Source organism: Balaenoptera borealis (assembly GCF_965194805.1).
Source record: "Balaenoptera borealis genome assembly, chromosome: 1".
NCBI classification, from domain to species: Eukaryota; Metazoa; Chordata; class Mammalia; order Artiodactyla; family Balaenopteridae; genus Balaenoptera; species Balaenoptera borealis.
In genome coordinates, this window is record NC_138860.1 from 152125129 (window position 1) to 152152365 (window position 27237).

The 27237-nt window shown below is 33.2% G+C and overlaps 1 protein-coding gene across 3 annotated transcripts in view; it reads left to right on the top strand.

Moving 5' to 3' along the window:
* FAF1 (Fas associated factor 1) overlaps positions 1 to 27237 on the top strand; it is a 481277-nt gene that overhangs the window by 223839 nt on the left and 230201 nt on the right. For all 3 annotated transcript variants that reach the window (XM_082370942.1, XM_082370941.1, XM_082370943.1), the window contains one exon: positions 995 to 1109. In XM_082370942.1, coding sequence (XP_082227068.1) covers positions 995 to 1109 — 115 coding nt within the window. The remainder of the gene's footprint in view (positions 1 to 994; positions 1110 to 27237) is intronic.

Consider the following 27237-nt stretch of genomic DNA (forward strand, 5'->3'; position numbering starts at 1 on the left):
CATGCTGTATATAGGTGTTTCCTAGGTATTTTGAATCTGTAATTTACCTGTGAACTCGATGGGCGACACTGGGACACACAGATTAACTGCGTAATTCTAATCTTATGTTGAATGTATATTTATCACATAGTTACATATTGGCAAAGGAGGAGTGATGAAGGCCAGAACCGTATGTTTTTTTTGCTTCTAAAGCATAGCATGGAAGAGAGATTAGCACTGCACTTGAGACTAGCAATACAGATTGTTCATACATAATGGTGACAGATTTTTATTTTCATTGCCGATGGTGCTTTTTAATATTGTTATAAACAAATAGAACCATGGCTTATTTTTCTTAATTGATGTGGCTAAATTCATTTATTCTTCATGTTTCTGACACATTTCTTACATTTTAGAACTTTGGCACAGAGTTTAATATTGCTCTGAATTCTCCTATTTCTGAATTCTCGGTATTTCTGACTTGTAAGTGAAAGCACAATTATTTTGAAGGAATTTCGGTATAGCAATTAAAGTTCTGTAGATTTCAATATTTTCTCAATTTTTACTGAAACTGTATTTCTATACCTATATGACACTCATGAGTATAAACAATAGTTTCAAATTTCTGTTCTTCCAGAACTGCTGTTTCATTTGGAATTGAACCACAGTTTTTGATTATACATTTTAGTAGCATATTTGGAATTTAATATAATTGACAAATTTGCCTCTCTTGGAGAAAATACATATGCAGACAGTAGCACATGACTTGTCGAAATTCTTATGTATGCAAAGTATCTATAACTGAAGTTTAAAAACACCTTGGTAGAGAAGGAGTTAACAGGTTAGCTCCCCTTGGTTGTTCTCAGCTTGCTCTCTTGCCTTTAGGAGCTGAAAAGATGATAACATTGGGCCCGGACATGCCTGTGTGGAGGTTATGGTACTCCTGGGGTTTTTGCAGCTAACCGTAAAGCAAGCTAGAACTTGTTCATCTCAGAGTTCCTTGTTTTTCTTTCAGCCCTTTCAGTGCCCTGCAGGAGTCATTAAATCAAAACTTCATGCTGATCATCACCCACCGAGAAGTCCAGCGGGAGTACAACCTGAACTTCTCAGGAAGCAGTACCATTCAAGAGGTGAGTTATGTCTCACAGCTAAGGAATAAAGGTAGCTCATTATAGCTAATGTTGACCCTGTTAAAGAGAGGGCTTATGTGTTCTGGTTGGAAACTCTCTTTATGTTTCATTATTGGGTTTTTAATTTTAATTAACTTGAGCATCAGTGATTACTGTAGATACATTAAATGACTTGACCTAGAAAGATGTTGTAAATGAAAGCTCTTGATAATTCTTAAAATAGTCAACTTTTAAAACCCTGCTTAAAATAGCACATTGTTATATATTTCATAGTTTTATAGTAATTATTCAGAATATTAATTTGGAGATTATCGACAGCATGCATTTTCAAACATGCGTATACTTTATTTGAAAGGTTGCTCTCAAATATATTATTTATAGAGTGTATCCTGCCTATTTCCAAAAGGAATTGAGGAGGCTTTTCTTAAGCAGTTGAATTCCAGCCTTGGGCAGTATTCCTGAGATGCTGTAGGGAACCCAGTCATTTAGCTCAGAGTATCTATGAAGAATCTATTTATAGTGTCAATATTTTCATCAATGTGACCAACCAGGGCCACTGTTTCAAAAAGAACCTCCCCCAAGAGAGAAGAGGTAACTTCTTGTCTGTGGCCCCACCCACCTAAAAGCTAGTAATTTATCTCCTTTGGGGGGGGGAAATGTGTAAGGCTATGGCAAGACTTGTGTTTAGAGACAGTGAAATGATGACTATGTCACATTACCCCCTTGTAAGTTATGAAGACAACAGTCATTGTCCACTCATGTTTTTATAAAGAAAATTAATCTTGTTTAATCTTAGATTATTTCATAAATTTTTTCTTGGACTACATTGCTTCAACTAATTACTATTAGTCATATTGAAAGAACAAGTTGTTTTCACCCTAATCATTTTCCGGAAGTATATGAATTGTTTCAGTAATGGCTGAACTGTTAATGGTTTTTCTTTTTTCATGTTTTATCAATAAATTTCAACTTCTGAATTTGGCGTAAATAACTCATTACTTGAAGTTTATTTTCTCTGTTTATCACTTTAATAGTTTGTTGACTAGTAACTAAGATCTTTAAGATTTTTCTTGGCCCCTAATTTGAATCATAGGTTTAAATTATTTGATTTTTTTCAGGATTTTAAATATATTAATTGCCATTTCATTTTTAATCTCTATAATGGATGTTCTGTTCTCTAAATTTAAAATTTTAATTCCTTGAAGAATCATTGTCGTTTTTATATTGAAAATAATGTTTAACTCTGGTCCTATCGCAGAGTTATTCTGGGAACCTCATGATTATGAAATTTAAATTATATATTGAATAAAATTAAATAAGAAATTCAGTTTCAAAATAAATAACCCCAGTTTAATCAAGAACAGCAAAGATAATAGGTAAATTTCATTCTGTGGTTGATTTCCTTTTTTAAGTTGAAGACTAGTATATCGCATGAAGGGTACATATAGACTGCCTTATTTTTTTTTTCTGATTGAAATATTATAGCCAGAATTTTACCTTTTTTTGTTTTTTTGCGTTTTTGTTCTAACATTTCCAGTTTCTATAGTTTGAGTGTGTTTCAACTTTCTCCCACAAGAGGGCAGAGAGGACTATTAAACTGATAGTCTAAAAATGCCATTCAGTGTTTTCAAATTAGCTTCTCTTATATTAACAAAAAGGAGCATAATAGCCAAGTTATTGTTTGATTTACAGATAATTGGCATATTGCAGGGAGGAGACTTAATTTCACCCTTTTAAATTAAACAGGGAGATTTAAAAAGACATAAAATATTCATTAATGTTCGGTGATTATAAAGTAGTGGCATATATTTATTTTGCCTTTATTACTGTTTCGATGGGAAAATACTGCAAATATTTCCGAAATCGAGTTGGCCATACTGACAAGTTGAAATGTTTAAGCAGCGTTAATGCAATCTGCTCACACCTGATATCCTATGCAGAATGATTCAAAATGACTACATCAATTATTAAAAGAAATATTTAAAATTCTGTAAATGTGCCATTGTGTGCCACAGTTGGCTGAAACTGTTCTCTGCGTCCTGCTATTTAGATTACCAAATATATTTTAAGCTTCAAGGACTTGAAAACAGTAAATCTTTTTATACCATTTCTAAATGAAAAGAGTCCTGAAAATATTTTTGCAGACAAATATTCTTATGTATTTCTCAACAAGAGTTTGGTTTCTTCTTTTTTCCTTTTTTTATCTTTTAAAAGTTGATTTAAAATAATATTTTGAAATGCTAGTTGCCAGGAAAAAAATAAATGCAGTTGTTTCTAATATCTGTTGCTTTTCTGTAGGCAGACAGGTAGACATAAGCTCTTTTATTCTGTACAGTTTAGAAAAGGAATGTGTATTATACTCTCTAAGCTTGGGGTCACACTTTGTAGGCCTAATTCTAAGACTTTTCTCCTTCAACTTGTGGAATACCTGGAATGGGGTTCAAGGAGGACAAGATGCTCTTATGCTACAGCCATGCAACCCACAGTGACACTTAAGTACATGTATTTTTTTGTTGCATGATTGAAAGTCAGGTTGCAACACAATAAAAATATAATCTTGAAATGATTTTGCAGTGTTATTTTATAAATGCTAGAATTTTTGCTATTAATTTGGAAGCTTAATGATACCATATATCCTAACTTGTAAATTAATTTTTGTCACCAGTTTCAGAAATCTTTTTTCAGTGTTGTTTAATAGGTTCAAGAATGAATTCCGACCAACATATAAGAGAAAAGGAAGAAATTTAAAAAAAAAAAAACTGATTTTATTTTCCAGTGTAGTTGTATATTATTTTTGTTGTAGGTGGGAAAAAAAATACCATTTTCTGGTATTTTTAATTTTTGAAAGCCTTGCATTTTTAAAGGAAAGCTCTTGTAATATTTTCCCCCTGAGGGAAAGTTCTATTAAATGAAATAGGATTGACAAAGGCACTATAATTTCAACTTTTAATTAACAAAATACATTTTTAAAAATACTGACTTAGAAAATAGAACTTAGCTGCAGTTTGAATTTTAAATAACTCTTCAGTGACCATATGTTCATGCAAGTTAGTGGTGATAAACCGATAGTTGTACAAGTGTTTGTTCATTCTGTCTCTGTGGTCTCTTGCCTCACAATGCATGACTTATATCCTTTGGGTGCTCTAGACTTTAATTTAAGCTAGTTAGATATTGAGGTTATTTTTTTTTAAGCTCTTTACAAATCCTTCCACTTACATTATCCTCCTACTTGAGGAAAAGGCAATGATAGTATAAAAAGGTCAGAATGGAGGGTTGCAAGTAGTCATAAGAATAAAAATCCTTTCCCTTTATCCATTATGACAAAATAGTTTATAAAAATTATCAAATAATGTAACAATAACTTTGTGACATCTGTCTTTCTACCTTTTTGGATCCTTAATTAGCTAGTTGACACACTTTAAATTAGTGAATTTCCCTGAAAATTTAAACAAGCTTACCTTATTTTAATGAATTTTCTACACTGAGAATTTAGATTTTTAAACAGTTAATTGTACAGATTTCAGTAATTCTGATTTTTAAAGATCTGTGGCTACAAATGCACTTGGGATTGGTTAAATTAGGGGGAAAAAAGATTGATTTGCCTACTTCAGATCCTAAACCCAGGTGTGGAAAAGGAAATAAAGTCCCTGAAATCAAGCCAACTTTTCTTGGAAACATTCTTTGTTGTCCATCTTACTATTGCAAAAGCTCCTATTAGACAAAATGTCCACTTTTCTTTATAGATGTCATACAAACTTAAGGAATACACACATGACCCAGAATAACACTGATAAAAAACCAAAGTATTTTTGGTACGGAATCATGGAGTATTCCTTATCTCTTACAGTGAGAAACACTATGAAGAAACACTATTGGAATTATTTAAATCCTTTTCTGAGTTTCACTTTACCCTAGAATTCTCACTGTTCTTATTAATGTTTATTTAGTTCTCAATGGGAATTAAAGGGAAAAATCGACAACCTATAAAGATATATCTTGCATGGAATAGTAAAACATTTCACTACTAATACTAGCATTTGTTAAGTGGGAAGGCACTAGTTTTGAATTAGCAACAAGAAGTGAACTAAATAAATCATACCGGTCCTTAAAAATAATGTTGGCTAAATAATTGTGAAATCATGAGACTAATTCTGATTCTGCAAATTTGAAACTCCTGTTGGGTTTTTTGTGTCTATTTTTCTCTTGCTACTTTCTCAACTTGCTTGACTAATACATATTTCAAACTCTTCTCCTTTAATGCTGGACGTTGTTAACAGTACATTTGTAGTCTTTTACAGATTATACTAAAGAGCAATTTTCTAGTAATGGGTTGACTAAAACTTCTTAACTAACATGCCCTTTCTGTATATGTTTTACATATAGTTTGTTTGTTTATTTTTTGGTTTGTTTGTTTTCCAGTATGGAGAGGGTGGGGGCTGCTGGCACAGAACCTGAAGAGTAGAGAGATAAGAATGTGCATATGCAATGGGGTAAATTAAATTGTGTGCTTATTTAATTGAAAGTTTATGTGGTGTATTTTTACTGTAAGATGAATGGCATATATAAGCTCAATTAGAATGAACCCATTTTAATTAGCGTGTATCATAGTTTGATTTTTAAAAATTTGAAATCACATATGACATCTTAGGAAGAATGAAAGAGAGATAATTTCTTAAGCAACTGGGCAATGAATTTGAGCCTTTTTTCAGCTTTCAGAAAAGGAGACTATGAGTTTCTTTTGCATGTATATGATAAGTTTCAAGTTGCACTTTGTTACTGAGATCTGTTGAAGTTATACCACTTCAAATGAATAAATCAGTAATGATCATTTTATATACTTTGGGGTTTTCTGTGATTCTTAATAAATTATCCCCTTAGGAAATAAATTTAAGTAATATTTACAATGCAGCTATTTGGAACTGACGAGTCTTTCTTTCCCTCTGAAAGTATTTTAGAATAATCTCTATTGGACATTTTTTTTTTAGCCTTGTAAGTATTTCTTCACCTACATTTCAAGAAGGTAGAACCAATGAAATTTTGTTAAGAGTCGACGGTGCTTTAGACCTTTGTTACTTAAGATATGTGTATCCTAACAGCTTCTTGGCGGACTGTATTTCATAATCTGTGATTTGTGTGTCGGTAGTTTTAAAATGCCTGGGTTAAGAGATATTATGTTCAGTTATCAGAAACTAATAAACATAAGACATTTTTATATGCAAGAAAAGGCAGAGAGTAAATAATTGCACTGGTGACCAATACTGTAATAATCCTGTTTTACAATATGCACTTGACAGGTTGTAATAGTGCTAATTGAAGAGACTAATTCACACTTGCTTCATTCTATTCAAAGGCAAAATCAGCAGCTTGTTTTGCTTTTGACCAGATGGTCCTCATGAACACCTACTGTGCACTTTAAGTGCTTTACTAGAATTACAAAGGCTGGGGGCTGCGTTCGACTCCAAATGATTTGAGGAGTGAGAGGGAGAGAGAGAGAGGGGGAAAAAAAAACCTCTGTGCTCAATGGATTTGGTGCAAGTAAATTAATTCTAGTGGACCCATTACACATTGAGCCCCCTTTTCAAAGCTCTGAGCCTCCTCGCTTGCTCTGTAGCAATGAGAAAGAGAAAGAGAAAGGCAGATTACTGCAAACAGAAATAAAAAAAAGGGGTATGAAAGGGAGAAAAGAGGCCTTGAAGCCTTTCATATCATTTGAGTTTTTCAAGTGCGTTATTTTTGGGGAGGGTGGATATATGAAAAGCCAATTGGAGTTTTTTTTGTTTTAAAGTGCGCTATTTAAGCACCATGAATATAGGCGCAAGAGCAACAGTTGACTGAGTTTACTGTGGTGAAGCTTTGTGTTCGAGGATGAATCAAATTCATTATATTCAACTCTTTGTGTTTTAACATGAATGTAGGGTTAGTTTCACAAGACTGTGTCTGTTTAGGATAATTATAATTTAATATTTTCCTTTCATAAAGTTATCACTGTAGATGTCTAAAATTTTAATCAAAGCAGATTTTGTACACTGACTTTGAAGCACCCTGACAGTTTAAAATTCAAAGGAAAGCTTTTTTAGTTTTCAAAAGAAAAGAAAGGCTCATTCTAAATGGCATCGAAGCAGAGATTATTATAACTAATTAGAAGTCACACATCTGTTAGCTTTTGGTTTGTGACTTACTTATGTATTTTTTCAGTAAAATATATACTTTAAAAATATATTGCTGTTATTGAGTGAACCCAAAGGGATAAAATGAACTTAAAAGAGAACCACTTATTCGAGCCAACCATTTTTCCAGATCTCCACATGTTCCCATAAAAATATGTAATGTATTAAAGTCCATTAAATGTAAATTGGAATTGCGTAATTAATAACAAGTTCAAATGCACTTCCAAACAAAATGTTTTTGCACAGTTCTTGTTAGCATAATTCTGATTATTAACCAAAGTTATTATAAAAATAACAAGAAAGTATAAGCAAATCCAGTTTGTGTAAATTTATAATTATTTCTTATCCTTAAAGCCATTTGTATATAATTTGGAACACTGACACTGTGAAATGATTAATTCTTATTCTTAGCTTATGTAAAATGATTAATTCTTATTCTAAGCTTATGTGGGTTAAAATACAAGGGATCATATCTAGGAGTACATGTCAGTTATTTTGTATGTTTTTATACTTTCAAGTATAACTCTCTTGTGATATATTTTTGTTCCATGGTTTACTTTTGTTTGATGACACGTATTATTGACACTGTAATTCAACTTTATTTCAATTATAACCATTAACAAAGAATACAACAAAATCATACCAATAGTATTATATGACTTAAGGATAATTGTAAACAGTTTACAAAAAATGAATGTCTAGATTTGTATTTTTGGCATAATGCATCAATATGCTTTATATGTCAACATGTTTTAATTACATTTTTAGAAAATAAAATATAGAAATACAAAGACAACCACAAAAATATTTAAAGTTTTACTTCTCAAAGACTTTTAATGAAGAGGATAGGATAACATGCCTTCTTTGATATTTAAATTAAATTTAATTAACTTCCTATTAATGTGGTCATTACTTTGGGACTTGTTCATTGAAATATTCATTGTGGGGTGGGGGGGGGGGGGCGGAACATAAGGGGAATCCCCAGACCTTCAACTAACAAAATATCCAATGAAATTTATAAGCAATGAGGTGTTAATGAATTGATATCCTCTGGGAAAAAGGGATTTCAAGAAAAAAATCTGATTAGGAAAAACTTACTGAAAAAATTTTTTTGCAGTAGACTATTTAAAATAAAGATAAGACTACTAGATTCTCTTTCTTGTAGGTACCATAAAAAACTATCTTTAAAGCCAGAACCTCAATTAGCAGAAGTGGATTGATCATGACCATGCAGTCATTTATTTAGGTGGGGCTAGTTCTTTGGTTTCCCACACACAGTAGTTGGAGTGTTTCTCCTCATGAAGAGTTTATTTCAGTATTAAAATATTAACCCCTAGATTCCTGAATGTCAGAGACAAGGTTCTCTTCTATAGGGCAAAGGTTGGAAAAGGCTGCCGTTTCTTTATAGACCTTGATAAGTACCACATTACTTAAGCTGAGAAATGTTTTAGCATTTAACTATCCTCTAGCCATAAAATAAGAATTATATAACCTCCCCATTTTTCTCCCCACCCCACCCTCCCCCAGCAAAAACATAAGCAAAAACAAAGAAGGAGGTAAATCAAAGGATGGGTAGGTAAATGAATATAAAATGCTCATAAACATAAACTAGACTAAGACTAGGTATATTAAGATAAGGCCTGCATATAGAAAATATTTACATGTTTATCCTTATATACCAAAGATTATTTGTCTATAACCTCTTAAAACATGTGTATGGTAATTTTTCTGTTGTCTAATGTGTTTTGTGTATGGCCTAATACTATTTAGTCAAGTAGTTATTCTTTTTCAAACATATTTATTTTGGCAAATATGCTTAAAATTTTTTTATTGCTCAATTTAGGGCTGTATTACCTTATTATTACCCTCAATGTATTCTTCTTCTTATTTTCTTAAACATTTTTTTTTTTAAAGAAAAAAGACTAAAAGCTTATAGTAAACATTTTCTCTAAATGACAAAATGTATTCCTTGCTTTGTGGTCATTGCGTGACCAGACAGTAGAGTACTGGATTGTTTTAAGGTTTTTACAGCTGCAAGGCAAAAGCATCTGCTCATTGCAAAGCCGGCATTGTTTAATTTTGACACTGACTTTTCCATGTGTCTTGTACCAAGGACTGGATTAGATGCCACTAAGGTGAAATTTGTTTTAAGTTGCTCCCAAAGTGCAGCTGTTCCCATATACAGCCTGATAGCTTAACCAAAACAGACAGACATAGGATCAATCAGAATCTTTGTACAGGGTCACCTCACTAGGCAAGAGAGGCTCAGAGGAAGAATGTTAATGATATTATTTATCATGAATAACTGCAAAATTAGTTTCCAGGCTGATTTAGTGTATGTAGAAGTAGCCCCCTGCCTGCTTTTTAGGGCAATAGAACCATTATTAAATATTTAGCTTTTAAACTGGAGTATAATGGTCAGATAGCAAGGTTCCTGTGTGTACATTAGGCACTATTCTTCTGCAGTCAGTTGCAAGAAAAATGATCAGTTTATTGGTCACTAAAGTAGTAATTGACTGAAAATAAAACTCAATCTAAAATGCTGCTGCTAAAATCTCGAAAAGTGGACATTTTTGTAGAATGGTAATTTTTCTTTAATGTTTCAAGTGAATGAAAAATGAAAGAGCACCTCACTTTCTGGGTTTCCTAGGATTGTGTGAATTTCTACCCAGCTGGTCCAAATTGATTGATACAGGGCCAAATATTTGTCTGCCTGCATTTCAAAGTCTATAATTTGCTAATGAATTGTGGTAATAATCTTTCATCATACATGAAAGATTTAGCCAAACAATTTGCTAAGTATGTATTTTGATCATAAAATTTTTGGACTTACACCAAGCTTTACATCTATTTTACAGCTAATGCATGGGGGTGGAGGGAGAGCAGGGGGAGAAATAATACTGAACATGGACACTAGATGGAAAAGGATGAAGGAAACAAGAGGGAAGAAGGTACTTTGGAAAAGAATAATGCCGGGAAAGTCCTATGAGTGACAGTGGAAAACAAATTAGATTTGCACATAGAGTGCAAAATAGAATTTTTAAGTGCCAGCAGAGTTGTAGTCTTCAGTGTCTAGAGGTATGGTATCCATGAGGATGAATACAAGGAAGAAATCTTTTCCTTTTTAGCTACAGCTATTACACACATTGATTATGGAGTAATTTGCTAGAAATTTATGCTAGAAAAGTCAGATGCCCACAAATTAGAAGTAATTGAAGGCATAAGAATAAAAGCCAGATGTTGGTTGGGGTTGATTTAGAGACTTTGGGGGAAAAAAAACAGTGAAGAAATAAATGTGATTGGAACAATTTCAGAAGAAGGTGAGAGAGGAACCTCCTAGTTAACTCCTAGGAATGAATAGAAATGACTGTAGGCATCCAAGAGAATATTTTCTCTCTCTCTCCAAGACAAAGACCATACAAAGGGAGATGAAGCTTACTTATATTTGTGAGGGGATATTTAGGATTAAATAACCTCTATTTGAGAAAGTACAAACTTTATTTATGTATCTTGGGAGGGCAGCATAAGTTATACTCCACATGAAGTCCAAGATTAAACTATGGAGTGAGAGGACAAGAAAATGTTCTAAATAAGACTCTTGTACGTGTAATTTCTCTTTCATTGTTAGAGATCAAGGAACCATGACTTCCTATTTGACTGAAATAATCTGAATTGCTTTCAAGTTGTCTATGAGGAGAATATTTAATGATACTGATAAAATTTTCCTTGCTTTGTGAGCAGGGATTTTTTTAAAAAAAAAAAAGAAAAGCAGGTAGCTAATAGAGAGAGAAACCGTATTATAAAAGGGACTGAACCTTCCATTTTGTAGATTTTAAAGATAAGCAGCTCTTGAATTTTTACATACCTGCTGTACCTCCTGAATATGTCACATTTACAGTCTGTATCCATTTATGTAAATCTCTTTTTGTTCTCTGATAGAGATAAGCCTGTTCTCAGTGTTAGTACAGTGATGGGAACTCTTAAAGTATTTAGGAAAGTTAAAGTTCTATATGTCAAGTTTATTTCAGATGAGTTGAAATCTTGTTTTACACACTGACTTTCTTAGCCTCTTTCCCTCTGTCTTGCTGACTTTTTTTTTCTATTTTATTTAATACTTGTCATAATTTTTTTGTAGGTTGTATTGTTATCACATTATGATAGTTACTGAAGTAAATATAGAAGAGATCCAATAATCATTATGAAGGGAAAACAATTCATCAACATTATATTTAAATAACTTGTGAGATAATTAGTAAGATTCCTGATTCTCTTGTTAATAATTTTATAAAAATTCCATTTCAAAAACAAATATTAGAGTTATAGATTATGTATGTAAAATTCAAAATATGCGGGTTGCCATTTGTTTCTAGTCCTTTTGGTGTTCTGTTATCAAAAGCACTTTACATTTACACCCCTGCCTTTGCCTGCTGAAAATGTGAAATATTTTCACCTAAGAGGTATACTTGTAGTATCTAATAATAATAGAATATCAGTGAAATATCAGTTCATTTCTGTTGAATTAGGAGATGTTTCCCTTATACTTCACATTGTAAACAAGAGAATCTTTAAGGTGTTTTTTAAAGGCTGCTGTTTTCTTACAGGTAAAAATTTTTGTGATGATAACAGGTATACACATGGATCACTTTGCTTGGAATTAGAAATTTCAGAAATACAGTAAAATGTCTTAGGAGTCCTAGTTTCTACTGGTAATTGTAATTTCAAATATTGTAACCCATTTTTGTATGTAATGAATGGAGCAATGTATGAAGTATCACTCTAAAGTAAATGTGATTGATATATTGACATGAATACATGTCATAAATTTAAATGAATGTTGCTCCTTCAAATCAGTCATTTCTGTTGTTGATACACATACCCTCTGTTGCTCAACAGTTACTCTGAATTTCCAGGAACTGGCTCTAGAGACTATGATGTGGGGTTTTTTTGTTCTGTTTTGTTTTGTGGAATAACCTCACTTATGGCCTGTCTTTGTCCTGTGAAGAGGGGAAACTGATTTGTTGAAACTGCCATAAGTAATCTGAAGCCAAAAGTTGTGAGCCAGGTGGTTATTTAATCTGAGTGGTCAAATTTGTGGTTATTCAGGTTAGGTGTCTCTTTGCTGAGCTCCTCCTCTCCCTGTGAACATGTATCTGTCAAAGCATTTACCACACTCATTTGCAATTATCTGTTTACTGATTTATTTCTCCTGTTAGACTAAGAGCACCTTAAGAATAGGAAAAGTATTGAATTTATCTCTTTGTTTCTAGGCCTTTCATTGAATTTGTCACAGAGTAGGTGTGCTTAATGAATGACTGAACTAAAAAAGAAGAATCTATAAATCAGTGAGATTATTTGTAATTTAGAGGCATTTGTAAAAGTGAAGTTATCCAAGTATGTCTGAATATTTCAAGCATTTCAAGTATTAATGTTGACATGAATATGTACTTTCTCAAGGGGATTATTATGAGAGGATCTCTCTGATTTGGCTTCATAAATTCTCATTTGTTAAAAATGAGGCTGAGAATAGGTAGTTTGCACAACAGTAAAAAATAAAACTCCTACTTTAAGGTAGATTTATGTTTTCCTTAATTTGTAGTGTCTGCCAGGTAACTTCTTTGTAGTTTCCCTTCTAAATGAGATTGTAAAAATTGATTTAAAAATTTTTTTTTAAATCAGTAAAAACTGATTTTTAAAAAATGTTTTCTGAATCTAGGGCGGCAGTGTTACAGATTTTAATCAAACTAACAGTACTTCTCAATTGGCAATTAGTTAGCTTGTGGTAGTGGAAAGATTATTGCACTATGGTATAGGGAATCTGAGTTCTAACCCCCTGCCACTAACAAGCTATATGATTGTCTAGCCTTGAGTGGCCTGATATTTCTTTTTCATTTGTTTGGCTTTTTCAAGGTGTAGAACTGCAGAAGCTCAGTTTTTGCTAGTGAAAATATAAAGTGTCTTAGAAGCTTAAAATATGCATAAAGTCCCTGTGTCCCATTGAACCTATTAGGCACGTCTGTTGCAGCACTTCTGTCCTTTTATTTGCTTTGTGTTTGTTTTCCTTATCATGGTAGGCTCCTTGAGGGCAGGATCTCAGTCATTTAATCTTCATATTTACAGCACTAAGCCTAGTGGCTAGCACCTTTTAAATGATTGTTGAATGAGCAAATATTTACATGAGTCAGCATCCAGTGGTTGAAAGGAAGTTTGGAAACCTAGATTCTATTATCTGATATTGTGCTCTCTACCTATATGAGTTTGGGCAGTTCATTTAACTACTCTGGGTCTGGGTCATCTATGAAAAATAGGAAATGATTTCCAAGAATTTTTCTGGTTCTAAAATTTGGTGATTACGTGTGAATTTAAAAATTTCATATGTGCTTCAAGTCAACCTTGTGTATGGGAGGGGGAGGGAGCAAAGGAGAAAACTGGTCAGTAGGCAATAACTGTGTATGTAAATATGCATATTTGTCACTGTGGAATGTAAATATCCCTTTATTCATTAAGGTGTTATTTAAGAGGTTTAAGGTTGAAATAGAGGCTTCTGTTGCCATGGTGTTTGAACTTCTATAATTAAGATTTTTTTCTGAATAGTTTTATTTTTATCTTAAAGTAGACTTTTACCTTTTTAAAAACATATGATGCAACAGGACTTTAAAAGTGAATTGTGCAAACATAGCAAGTCTTTCTAATATATAAGAAGAGTTTTAAAATATTGAGATACAGTAAAAGTAAGTGTTATTAATTTGATGTCATCAACTTCACTTGTGGTAAGTGAATTAAAATTCTATGTGAATATCAAGGCTATGGTACTGCCATAAGGATAGACATATAGATCAGTAGAATAGAATTAGAAGTCCAGAAATAAACTCCTTACCCTCAAGGTCAATTGACTTTCAGCAGGATTGCCAAGACAACTCAACATGGAAAGAATAGTCTTTTAAAAATATGGTTCTGGGACAACTGGATATCTACATGCAGAAGAAGGAAATTGGCTTATTCCTTTACGTCACATATAAAAATTAACTCAATTGGATCAAAGACCTCAGTGTAAAAGCTAGAACTATAAAACTTTCAGAAGAAAACATAGGAATAAATTTGTGACCTTGGGTTAGGCAGTGGTTGCTTAGATATGACACCAAAACATAACAAAAGGAAAAGTAGGTAAATTGGACTTCATCAAAATGAAAAACTTTTGTACCTCAAAGAGCAACATCAATAAAGTGAAAAGACAACTCACAGAATGGAAGAAAATATTTCCAAGTCATATATTGGTTAAGAGACTTGTATTTGGAATATATAAAGAATTCTTACAACTCAAAAAGAAAAATAAACTAATATTAAAATGAGGAAAAGATTTGAATAGACATTTCTCAAGAGAAGATATGCAGTCACTAAACACATGAAAAGTTGCGCAACATCTTTAGTCATTAGGGAATTGTAAACCCAAACCAAAATGAGATACCACTTCATACCACTAGGATGGCTAGAGTAAAAAAGATGACAATAACAGTGTTGGCAAGGATGTTGAGAAATTGGAAGCCTCAGACAAGCGGGTATGTAAAATAATACAGTAGCTTTGGAAAACAGTTTGGCAGTTCCTCAAAAAGTTAAACATTGAGTATACTATATGACCTAGCAATTCCACTCCTAGATAGATAGATAGATAGATAGATAGATAGATAGATAGATAGATAGACAGACAGATACACACACACACCAAGAGAATTGAAAACATATGTCCACACAAAAATGTACACATGAATATTTATAGCAGTATTATTCTTTTTTTTAATATCTTTATTGAAGTATAATTGCTTTACAATGTTGAGTTAGTTTCTGCTGTATAACAAAGTGAATCAGCTATATGTATACGTATATCCCCATATCCCCTCCCTCTTGCGTCTCCCTCCCACCCTCCCTGTCCCACCCCTCTAGGTGGTCACGAAGCACTGAGCTGATCTCCCTGTGTATACCAGTATTATTCTTAATAGTCAAAACATGGTAACAATCCAAATATCCATCAACTGTTGAATGGATACACAAAATATGGTACATCGTAAATGGAATATTATTCAGTCATAAAAAGGAATGAAGTACCAACACATGCTAAAAAATAGACAAATCTTGAGAAAATTTTGCTAAATGAAAGAGCCAGACACAAGGAAGGCCTCATATTGTGTGATTACATTTATATGAAATGCCCAAATAGGCAAATGTATAGAGGCAAAAAGTAGATTAGTAGGGCTGAAACTACTCTGTATAATACTATAATGGTGGATACATGTCATTATAAATTTGTCCAAACACATAGAATGTACAGCACCAAGAGAGAACCCTAATGTAAAATATGGTCTTTGGGTGATAATGACATGTCAGTGTAGGCTCATCAGTTGTAATAAATATACTACTCTGGTAGAGTATGTTGATAATGGGGAAGGCTATGTGGAGGCAAGGGGTATATGGGAACTCTCTACCTTCTGCTCAATTTTGTTGTGAACCTAAAGCTTCTCTAAAAAATAAAGCCTATTAAAAAAATTTTTTTTAAGTAGATTCATGGTTGCCAGGGGCACCTGGCTGAGTAGTAAAGGGGAATGGGTCATGGCTGCTAATGAGTATAGTTTTTTTGGTTGTTGTTTTCCTTTGTCTTGTTGTTTGTTTTTGTTTTTTACATTTCATTAATAATAAACCACTAGGTATGCAACACAATACATTAAAAATACTAGATATATTTAAATAATTGTGTATTTATTTACATGCAGCAGTTTTCATAATGAGAAATATAATGTAATTTAAATGCAGCACAGTGCTCTTCATATGGGTACCCATAGAATGTTTAATAAATTAGGAAAGTCAGTTTAAATCTTCATGTTTATTTGTGTACACATTTGTTTTTGTGTGCGTATCTCTCACTACTTAAGCAAGTTCTAAAATATTTTTGGCTTTCTAAAAAATATCTGAATTTGCCATATATATGATTTTTCCATGGTTTTAGTAAAATTTACAAAACATAAAATTTATCATTTTAACCATTTTTGAGCAAATAATTCAGTGGAATCAAGTACATTCACATTGTTGTGCAACCATCACCACTATCCATCTCCAGAAATTTTTTCATCTTCCCAAATTGAAATCCCATACCCATTAAAAATAACTCCCTGTACCTCTCTCCCCTGTAGCCCCTGGCAGCCGCCATTTACTTTCTGTTTCTATGAATTTGTCTACTCTAGGTACCTCATATAAATGGAATTACATACTCTTTGCCCTTTTGTGACTGGCTTATTTCACTTAGCCATAATGTCTTCAAGGTTCATTTATGTTATAGCATGTGTCAGAATTTTTTAAGGTTGAAAGATATTCCATTATATTTTTGTACCACATTTTGTTTTATCCATTCATCCACTGATGAGACATTTGGGTTGTTTCCACCTTTTAGCTATAATGAATAATGCTGCTGTGAACATGGGTGGACAAATATTCAAGCCCCGGCTTTCAGTTCTCTTGGATATTTACCCACAAGTGGAATTTTTGGATCATATGGTAATTCTGTGTTAAATTTTTGAGAAACTATCATACTGTTTTCCACAGTGGCTGCACTATTTTACATTCCTACCAGCAATGCACAAGGTTATTCCAGGATCCTCACCAACACTTGTTATTTCCTGTCTTTTTAATAATAGCCATCCTAGTAAATGTGAAATGGTATTTTATTTTGGTTTTGGTTTTCATTTTCCTAATGGCTAGTGATACTGAGCAGGCATCATTTCATGTGCTTATCGGCCATTGTGTATCTTTATTTGGAGAAATATCCATATAAATCCTTTATCCATTTGGGGGGAGTTTCCTTTGGAATGATGAAAATATTCTGGAATTCATTAGTGATGATGGTTGTACAAGTTTGTGAACATATTGAAAATCACTGAATTGTACACTTAAAAGTAGTAAAAATGTAAGCTAAACAAACAAACAAAAAAATGGATATGGAGAACTGAGAGCTTATGAGAGTGCTATAGCTACAAATAGAAAAATTGTACCAAAAAGGAAGATTAAAGAACTGGGGATGATGCCACTAGGATAAAGTATATAAGAACACCAAGTTTCAATTTACCAATGTTTGCCAAGAATTTAAAGAACTCTTTTTGAGACAAGTAACTAGATTTCCCCCCTTTCTATTGAAGTTAAACCAAGAGAAAACGGACTTGGTTATGTTGGAGAGAATTTTTCTTGAGTTTGATATTATTAAGCATTGGAGAGTTTTATGGAATCACAATTCATCAGCATTTCTGTTAAATATTTAAAAGGGGACAGATTCTTACTTTGTTTTTACTTGATGGCAAGTCTATTGCATGACTAGAATAATATCCCAAGTGGATTAATACCATTTTTTTTTTTTTTTTTTTTTTTTGGTGGTGACATGAACAGAGGTACTATTAAACGGTACTGATGACATCATCATACGAGTTTCTGTGATTTAATTTTGCATAGTGCTTCTTCATCAGTATTGTTGTTGAAGCATATTTGAGCATGGAATGCATACTTTGTATGAAGAATAAAGATATTAATTATTAGTCTGTTAAAAAACATATTCTCTGTGGGAAATTATTATCTATCATCTATAATCTAGTAGAGGCTCATTAAAAACTGGAATGGTTTTTATTTCACAGTAATTTGGATGAATTTCTTTTTTTTTTTCCAATTCAGATTTCCCCAGTTTTATTTGGACTTATTTGTATGTTTATTTCTTTTCTTTTTTTCAGTAGTGTAATTAGTTTTAATTTTTATTTTATATTGGAGAGTTGATTAACTCTTAGTAGAGTTGATTAACAATGTTCTGTTAGTTTCAGGTGTACAGCAAAGTGATTCAGTTATACATATTCATGTATCTGTTCTTTTTCAAATTCTTGGATGAATTTCTACAGAGACTTTTCTAGTCAGTGATATTCTGGCTGTTAACCTTAAAGTTGTTGATAGCTTCATTGAGGGGAAAGAGGAGGAAGCTTCACACTGGGTTAGTGTTTTATACTTTTCAATTCCCCTCCCCCTGCCTTAGTTCATTTGATTCTTATAAGCTGTACTAGTGTCAGGCCTGCTGCATATGGCTATGCAGGTTGAAAATGGCACCTCCTGAAAGCTGTGGTCTTGATGAGCATGTGAATGTGGGACTTGATGGTAACTCTTCCTGCTATATAAATAGAAGTACTGATGCAGATTGTAGGTAAGTGGTCTCCAAGAGTCCCCAATAAAATCATTGCTTTTTCCCATTGTATGATTTGTAGTGCCTTCAGTGATTCCATTTCCTAAATCTTTAATCCATTAACGAGGTCTATATTGAGGAGTAACCTACTTCACCCTCCTTTTCTCTCTACATAGACTCTTTCCTCATCTTTAAAGTTAGCATAGTGGTCATATTACTTGCCTGACAGGTATTTAATTGTGAGAATGAAAGTGAGACAAATAGGTGAATATAACTTTATTAGCTCTAAAATACTTTTTATAGGAGTTATTCTCACTTCTTTCCACATACCTTAGATTTTACTAAATGATATTACTTATTTGTCTCTGAACACGCCCCACCATTTTTAAAAAGGTTCCTTTAACTCTCTTCCTTCTGCTTGACCCCTGCTCTTCACGCCGTTCAAAGACCCCTGTATGTTTCAGGAAGACCATACTTAGCTGATACATCCTCCAGGAAACCTAAAATCCTCTGTCCTATTATAAATGTAACCTGTCCTTATCTCTTGATTTTGTCCTCATATGCCAGAAAGTGTTATATGTGCCTCATACACTCTACGTGTAGTTGTCTTAGCCCATTGTCCAGCCTATATGCTCTTTGAGAAGAGAGGGATTGTACTACATCTTCTGATCTTTATATTCTCTCTCTATAGAACCGAACAGAATGATTTCAGAATAGAAGAAGAAAAGGCATTTGTTGAAATTAACTGAGTTATTCAGGAATTTTGTGAACCTGATAAACTGTTGCTAGCTTGAAATCAGCCACAGTGAGAGTATTTACACCATGGAAATCAGCAAACATTTCAAATCACAGCTTTTTGTTTGGAGAGCCAATTTATTAACACACTACTGGTTGTGTGTCTCTACCCCCAGTATATGGTGAACTCTTCAGATTCATCTATTGCCTCAGTGCCTGGCCTGTGGTAGGAAAGCTCTTTGCTGAATTAATGAATAAATAAATGATTGAATATATCAACTGCCTTATTCCTCTACTGTCTGACTTCTGCTGCCAGAAACTAAATTTTAGAATCTAATGTATTTTTTGAGACCAAGTTCTGAAATGACCCATTGTCATGGACTGCAGTTTTCTTTCTGCTTCGTAGTTTGAACCAAAAAAAGTGTCTGTTGGAAAATAAGGCTATTAAACACACATGTTTCAATAGCACAGTAAGGATGGCATTTCTGTCCATTATCACCTTGTTAAGCTACTCCTGCTATGACTTTGCTGTCTACTAAGTTTTTGGCATCTATTGCTTAACTGACTGACTTACCTTTTAATTTCCAAGTTGGAAGCCAATAGTGTGAACCATCTCAAATTAGCTGAAAGATTTTCTTTCACATTATAAGAGGTAACTAACCAATTAATTCTCTCTTGTCATGGATGTTACAAATACCAACAAATGAAAATATAATGTCTTAGGACTTTAATATTACTTTAAAAATTACTATATTAAAACAACTTGTACTGTTCTTTCTATTAATTTTCCTGTTGATTTTATCAACGTAACATATAAAATGAAATTTAAAGATGTTAACAGTCATTTGACTTTTTAATTTTTTCTAAAACATCCTCCATAATGATGATGCATATAAGTTTTTTAAAAATAATGCTAGCTTTCTGACCATTCCATGTGCTATCTATTACCATCTAAACTTGAAACCATTTTTAATTTATTTTAAAATTTGAAGAAAATAAACACTATGTTCAGATCTCAACACTAATTATTAAAAGAATAGAAATATAGCAACTTACTCTCTGAAGATCTCAGTAAGTTTCATGTTCTATACACCATATTTTATGTGACTTATAGTGCTTTAATTTGCTTTTAAAAGGGCTGATGAGGGTAGCAGTATGTATTAAATATGTAGCAGATTCACTCTTGTAATCAAGGAGGTAAATAGGCTAATCACTTACCAACATAATTTTTTATTTTTCAAGTTCTGCTCTCACTTTACACAATAGGTTAAATATTTTGTTGTTTAAAATCGAGACAGACAGAAAATGACATTAGACAACATGCATATTTGTTGGTTTTATTGAAAGTGCGAAAAATTTCAAACAGTTCTAATTAGGTGCAAGTGCACTCAATCTCTGGAGGTACATCTTTCAGCATCAGCTACTCAGTTGCACATTGAAATTTTGTGCTGTATGGAATTAATGTACCACAGATACTAAAGATGTTTGATTCAAGGATAATAATAATGGAGTGATGACATTTTAATAAAACCTTACCTATTTTTATGGAATAGTTAAGAGAAGCTATTCAGAAAAACGGGAGATTCTTGTTTGGGTTAAAAATTTATACTGTGTTAGAATTTCTTTTCAAGTGAGAGAATATGAGAATATTATTGAAACATCCAGAGACTAATAAACATTTAAAATTTATAATAAATCAAAACATAAAAAATTAACTACTTTCTTTCTGACAAAGTCAAGGTCACCACAAATTAAGCATATAACTAAGAGTTTTCTTTTTAAAGGCATTTCGTTAAAATAATTAGAATTCTTAATGTAGTGTCTGTGATCTGCAGTATATGGTCAATTTATATCTGTAGAAGCAACTGTTCAGATTACAGAATAGCTTTCTGTAGACTCTGCATATAATTAGTTTGCTTAAATTCTGTGCTTAAGTGTTCTAACTATAAGAATGGGAAAATAAGAAGTATTTTATTTTTTTTAACATCTTTATTGCAGTATAATTGCTTTACAATGGTGTGTTAGTTTCTGCTTTATAACAAAGTGAATCAGCTATACATAAACATATATCCCCATATCTCCTCCCTCTTGCATCTCCCTCCCACCCTCCCTATCCCACCTCTCTAGGTGGACACAAAGCACCGAGCTGATCTCCCTGTGCTATGTGGCTGCTTCCCACTAGCTATCTGTTTTACATTTGGTAGTGTATATATGTCCATGCCACTCTCTCACTTCATCCCAGCTTACCCTTCCCCCTCCCCATGTCCTCAGGTCCATTCTCTATGTCTGCGTCTTTATTCCTGCCGTGCCCCTAGGTTCATCAGAACCATTTTTTTTTTTTTAGATTCCATATATATGTGTTAGCATACGGTATTTGTTTTTCTCTTTCTGACTTAACTTCACTCTGTATGACAGTCTCTAGGTCCATCCACCTCACTACAAATAACTCAATTTCATTTCTTTTTATGGCTGAGTAATATTCCATTGTATATATGTGCCATATCTTCTCTATCTATTCATCTGTCGATGGACACTTAGATTGCTTCCATGTCCTGGCTATTGTAAATAGTGCTGCAGTGAACATTGTGGTACATGACTCTTTATGAATTATGGTTTTCTCAGGGTATATGCCCAGTAGTGGGATCGCTGGGTCGTATGGTAGTTCTATTTTTAGTTTTTTAAGGAACCTCCATACTGTTCTCCGTAGTGGCTGTATCAATTTACATTCCCACCAACAGTGCAAAAGGGTTTCCTTTTCTCCACACTCTCTCCAGCATTTATTGTTTGTAGATTTTTTGATGATGGCCATTCTGACCAGTGTGAGATGATATCTCATTGTAATTTTGATTTGCATTTCTCTAATGATTAGTGATGTTGAGCATCCTTTCATATGTTTGTTGGCAATCTGTATATGTTCTTTAGAGAAATGTCTATTTAGGTCTTCTGCCCATTTTTGGATTGGGTTGTTTGTTTTTTTGATATTGAGCTGCATGAGCTGCCTGTATATTTTGGAGATTAATCCTTTGTCAGTTGCTTCGTTTGCAAATAGGGAAAATTAGAAGTATTTTAAGTTGATCTGAGTATCTTGGAGAGGGATAGAAATTCTCTCAAAATTCTGATCACTTGTGAGAGAATTTTGTTATGGAGACCACTGCACTGAGTAGTTGTCTTGACTAGATGATCCCATAGGTCACTTTTAGCTTTAAAGTTCTTAGAATCTGTATTGGATTTTCAAAGTGTTTTCTTAATAATATGATAGAGCATTATAACTTTTGCTTCAAAGGTATCCTTTTGATAAAATGCATCTTATCTAAATAATGTATAGCAGGGAACAAACTAAAAAATTATAATTAAAATGGTAAAGCTAACTGTCAGTAACACTTGAACACTAGTTCTACAAAGCATTAATTAGATATTGCTGTTACCAGTCCGTCATACACTATCAGAGCTTAACATTTCCTCAACTTGGAAAACATTATTTTAATCTTTTAAGACCCCCTAATTCTGTAACATAATTAATTCTGTATGAAACAAAACTGATTTCTTGAGCACCTACTAAGTGTGCTAGATATATCACAGTGAAAATGATTTTCCTTTTTTTAGCTAGATATTATCTCAAGGCAAAATATTACTTATTTTGAAGCAAAGGTATAAGTTCCAGGCTCTAGAACTTATTCCTGTTTAGGTCGTATATCAGAAATGGACTATATTTGTTGGTCTGTGTGATATTGTTATTAGATGTATTAACTGCCAAGATGTATGGTTCAGACTCTACTTAAATGCATGGACAAAACCTGTTTTTTGGTGTTTGCATTTAGAATATCTGTGACATGCAAATGCATGTGGAAAGATTTTTATTTTCTGTTTACCTACTCTGTGCTTTACACTTTAATTGCATAGAGTTTTGATTTTATTAATCAGTAAAAATGTGTTTTCAGCAATACTAAATTGAAATACAACTGATAGAAATAAAATATAATTTACTGAGAATTATCACATTGCCTCCTTTACTTAAACACATAAGGCTCTTGCCTGCCTCTTACCCTTCTGTCTCTTTGCATGATTGGCTCTTCATTCTTCAGGTCTTGGTTTAAATATCGTCTGACCTTCTCTGCCACCGTCCCCCCAATTTAAGTAGGTCTCCACTGCTTTGTTAGTTTCCATTATTAAACCTAGTTTACTTCTCTCATATACCGATCATAAGTTGTAACTATATATTTGCTTACTTGTCTTTTCTCTTAGACTGTAGGCTTCATGGGAGTAAAACCATGTCGTTCCATTCCCTGGCATAACCCAAGCACCTAGTTCAATATCTACAACACAATTTTACTGCCTTTAAGAAACATTCCCAGTCAAAGTCACTCTCTTCCTCTCCTATACTGATATAGAACTTTGTACTAGATCCTCCACTTACAAACTCTCTGACCTTGAGAGTTATTTAACCTCTTCCTGCCTCAGTTTCCTCATCTCTGAAATGATGACATATCTCGGGGGTTTGTTACAAAGATATTAGTGTATCTAAATCTCTTAACAATACTAAAACATAATAAGCCTCAGTACATGCTTTTACATTATTTTAAGGTGTATTATTGCCTGGATTGTGTGAAATTCTTTTATTGTTGTGTCCATTACTCTCTTTTCATTGTAAGCTTCAGGAGGATAGTGGGTGTATCTTACTTATTTGTCTATACTACTGTTATCTAGTACAATGTTCTGTAGCAAGTTGAAGTCTAATTCAACACCAATTTGATGCTTGATTCTATCCCCTAAATATCTACAGTGTAATAATAATTGGTCTCTTCATGTCTGAGTGTTCGTATGAGCTAAAAACAATTTCACCTTTATTCTCCCTTGTTCACCAGAAGCTCTAACCACTCAGGGCTGCTCTGCATTCTTTAGACACACACTCCTGCAACTTCTTGTACCTTTGTTTATTCATACTATTTCGGCTCTGACTGCTTTTACATTCCATGTCCATATCTAGAAAGTTTTTAAGGTCCATGCTCAAAAGTACCACCTCCGTAATACATTTACTAATCTTTCATAGGGATAGAATGACTTTCTTTTGATACTTAATAATGTAGTATCTTAAATTTGGGATATTTGTATAAAGATCTACCTTTGTAAAAGAAATATGTGTGTGTGTGTGTATATATATATATATATATATATATATATATATATACACACACACACACACACAAATATACATATGTATGTGTATATATATATGTACTCTTTTTTAATAGCCATTGATTTTATTTTTTAAACATTTTTTAAAATTAATTAATTAATTAATGTATTTATTTAGGTTATGCCAGGTCTTAGTTGCAGCACGCAGGATCTTTTTACTTGCGGCACGCAAGCTTCTTTGTTGTGGCATGTGGACTCTTACTTGCGGCATGCAGATTCTTAGTTGTGGCATGCATGTGGGATCTAGTTCCCTGACCAGGGATCGAACCCAGGCCCCCTGCATTGGGAGCGTGGAGTCTTACCCACTGGACCACCAGGGAAGTCCCTATGTATACTCTTATATTCAACAAATATTCCTGGTGCTCCAACTATGTGCTAAGCACCATTCTAACAGCCTATAACACAAGGATAATTTCCATGTGGACTTTCTAAGGTAAACCCATACATATTAAAGATGATTTAATAAGTGCTGTAACAGAAGTCTGTTGAAGGATTGTAGAGACTGGGATTAGCTTTACCTACAGGGTTGAAGAAAGCCTTCTCAGGAAGCAGTGTCTGAGGTGGACTTTTAAAAATGAGTAAGATATAACAATTGTTAAATTTATGCACTGAACATAGGAGCACCTCAATACATAAGGCAAATACTAACAGCCATAAAAGGGGAAATCGAGAGTAACACAATCATAGTAGGGGACTTTAACACTCCACTTTCACCAATGGACAGATAATCCAAAATGAAAATAAATAAGGAAACACAAGCTTTAAATGATACATTAAACAAGATGGACTTAACTGATATTTGTAGAACATTCCATCCAAAAACAACAGAATACACTTTCTTCTCAAGTGCTCATGGAACATTCTTCAGGATAGATCATATATTGGGTCACAAATCAAGCCTTGGGAAATTTAAGAAAATGGAAATCGTATCAAGTATCTTTTCCGACCACAACGCTATGAGACTAGATATCAATTACAGGAAGAAATCTGTAAAAAATACAAACAAATGGAGGCTAAACAATACACTACTTAATAACAAAGACATCACAGAAGAAATCAAAAAATACCTAGAAACAAATGACAATGAAAACACAACAACCCAAAACCTATGGGATGCAGCAAAAGCAGTTCTAAGAGGGAAGTTTATAGCAATACAGTCCTACCTTAAGAAACAAGAAACATCTCAAATAAACAACCTAACGTTACACCTAAAGCAATTAGAGAGAGAAGAAGAAAAAAAACCCAGAGTTAGCAGAAGGAAAGAAATCATAAAGATTAGATCGGAAATAAATGAAAAAGAAATGAAGGAAACGATAGCAAAGATCAATAAAACTAAAAGCTGGTTCTTTGAGAAGATAAACAAAATTGAAAAACCATTAGGCAGACTCATCAAGAAAAAAAGGGAGAAGACTCAAATCAATAGAATTTGAAATGAAAAAGGAGAAGTAACCACTGACACTGCAGAAATACAAAGGATCATGAGAGATTACTACAAGCAACTCTATGCCAATAAAATGGACAACCTGGAAGAAATGGACAAATTCTTAGAAATGCACAACCTTCCGAGACTGAACCAGGAAGAAATAGAAAATATGAACAGACCAATCACAAGCACTGAAATTGAAACTGTGATTAAAAATCTTCCAACAAAGAAAAGCCCAGGAACAGGTGGCTTCACAGGTGAATTCTATCAAACATTTAGAGAAGAGCTAACACTTATCCTTCTCAAACTCTTCCAAAATATAGCAGAGAGAGAAACACTCCCAAACTCATTCTATGAGGCCACCATCTCCCTGATACCAAAACTAGACAAAGATGTCACAAAGAAAGAAAACTACAGGCCAATATCACTGATGAACATAGATGCAAAAATCCTCAACAAAATACTAGCACACAGAATCCAACAGCACATTAAAAGGATCATACACCATGATCAAGTGGGGTTTATTCCAGGAATGCAAGGATTCTTCAATATAGGCAAATTAATCAATGTGATACACCATATTAACAAATTGAATGAGAAAAACCATATGATCATCTCAATAGATGCAGAGAAAGCTTTCAACAAAATTCAACACCCATTTATGATAAAAATCCTCTAGAAAGTAGGCATAGAAGGAACTTACCTCAACATAATAAAGGCCATATATGACAAACCCACAGCCAACATCGTCCTCAATGGTGAAACACTGAAACCATTTCCACTAAGATAAGGAACAAGACAAGGTTGCCCACTCACCACTATTTTTCAACATAGTTTTGGAAGTTTTAGCCACAACACTCAGAGAAGAAAAAGAAATAAAAGGAATCCAAATCGGAAAAGAAGAAGTAAAGCTGTCACTGTTTACAGATGACATGATACTATACATAGAGAATCCTAAAGATGCTACCGGAAAACTACTAGAGCTAATCAATGAATTTGGTAGAGTAGCAGGATACAAAATTAATGCACAGAAATCTCTTGCATTCCTATACACTAATGATGAAAAATCTGAAAGAGAAATTAAGAAAACACTCCCATTTACCATTGCAACAAAAAGAATAAAACATCTAGGAATAAACCTACCTAAGGAGACAAAAGACCTGTATGCAGAAAATTATAAGACACTAATGAAAGAAATTAAAGATGATACAAACGGATGGAGAGGTATACCATGTTTTTGGATTGGAAGAATCAACATTGTGAAAATGACTCTACTACCCAAAGCAATCTACAGATTCAATGCAATACCTATCAAACTACCACTGGCATCTTGCACTGAACTAGAACAAAAAATTTCACAATTTGTATGGAAACACAAAAGACCCCGAATACCCAAAGCAATCTTGAGAAAGAAAAACG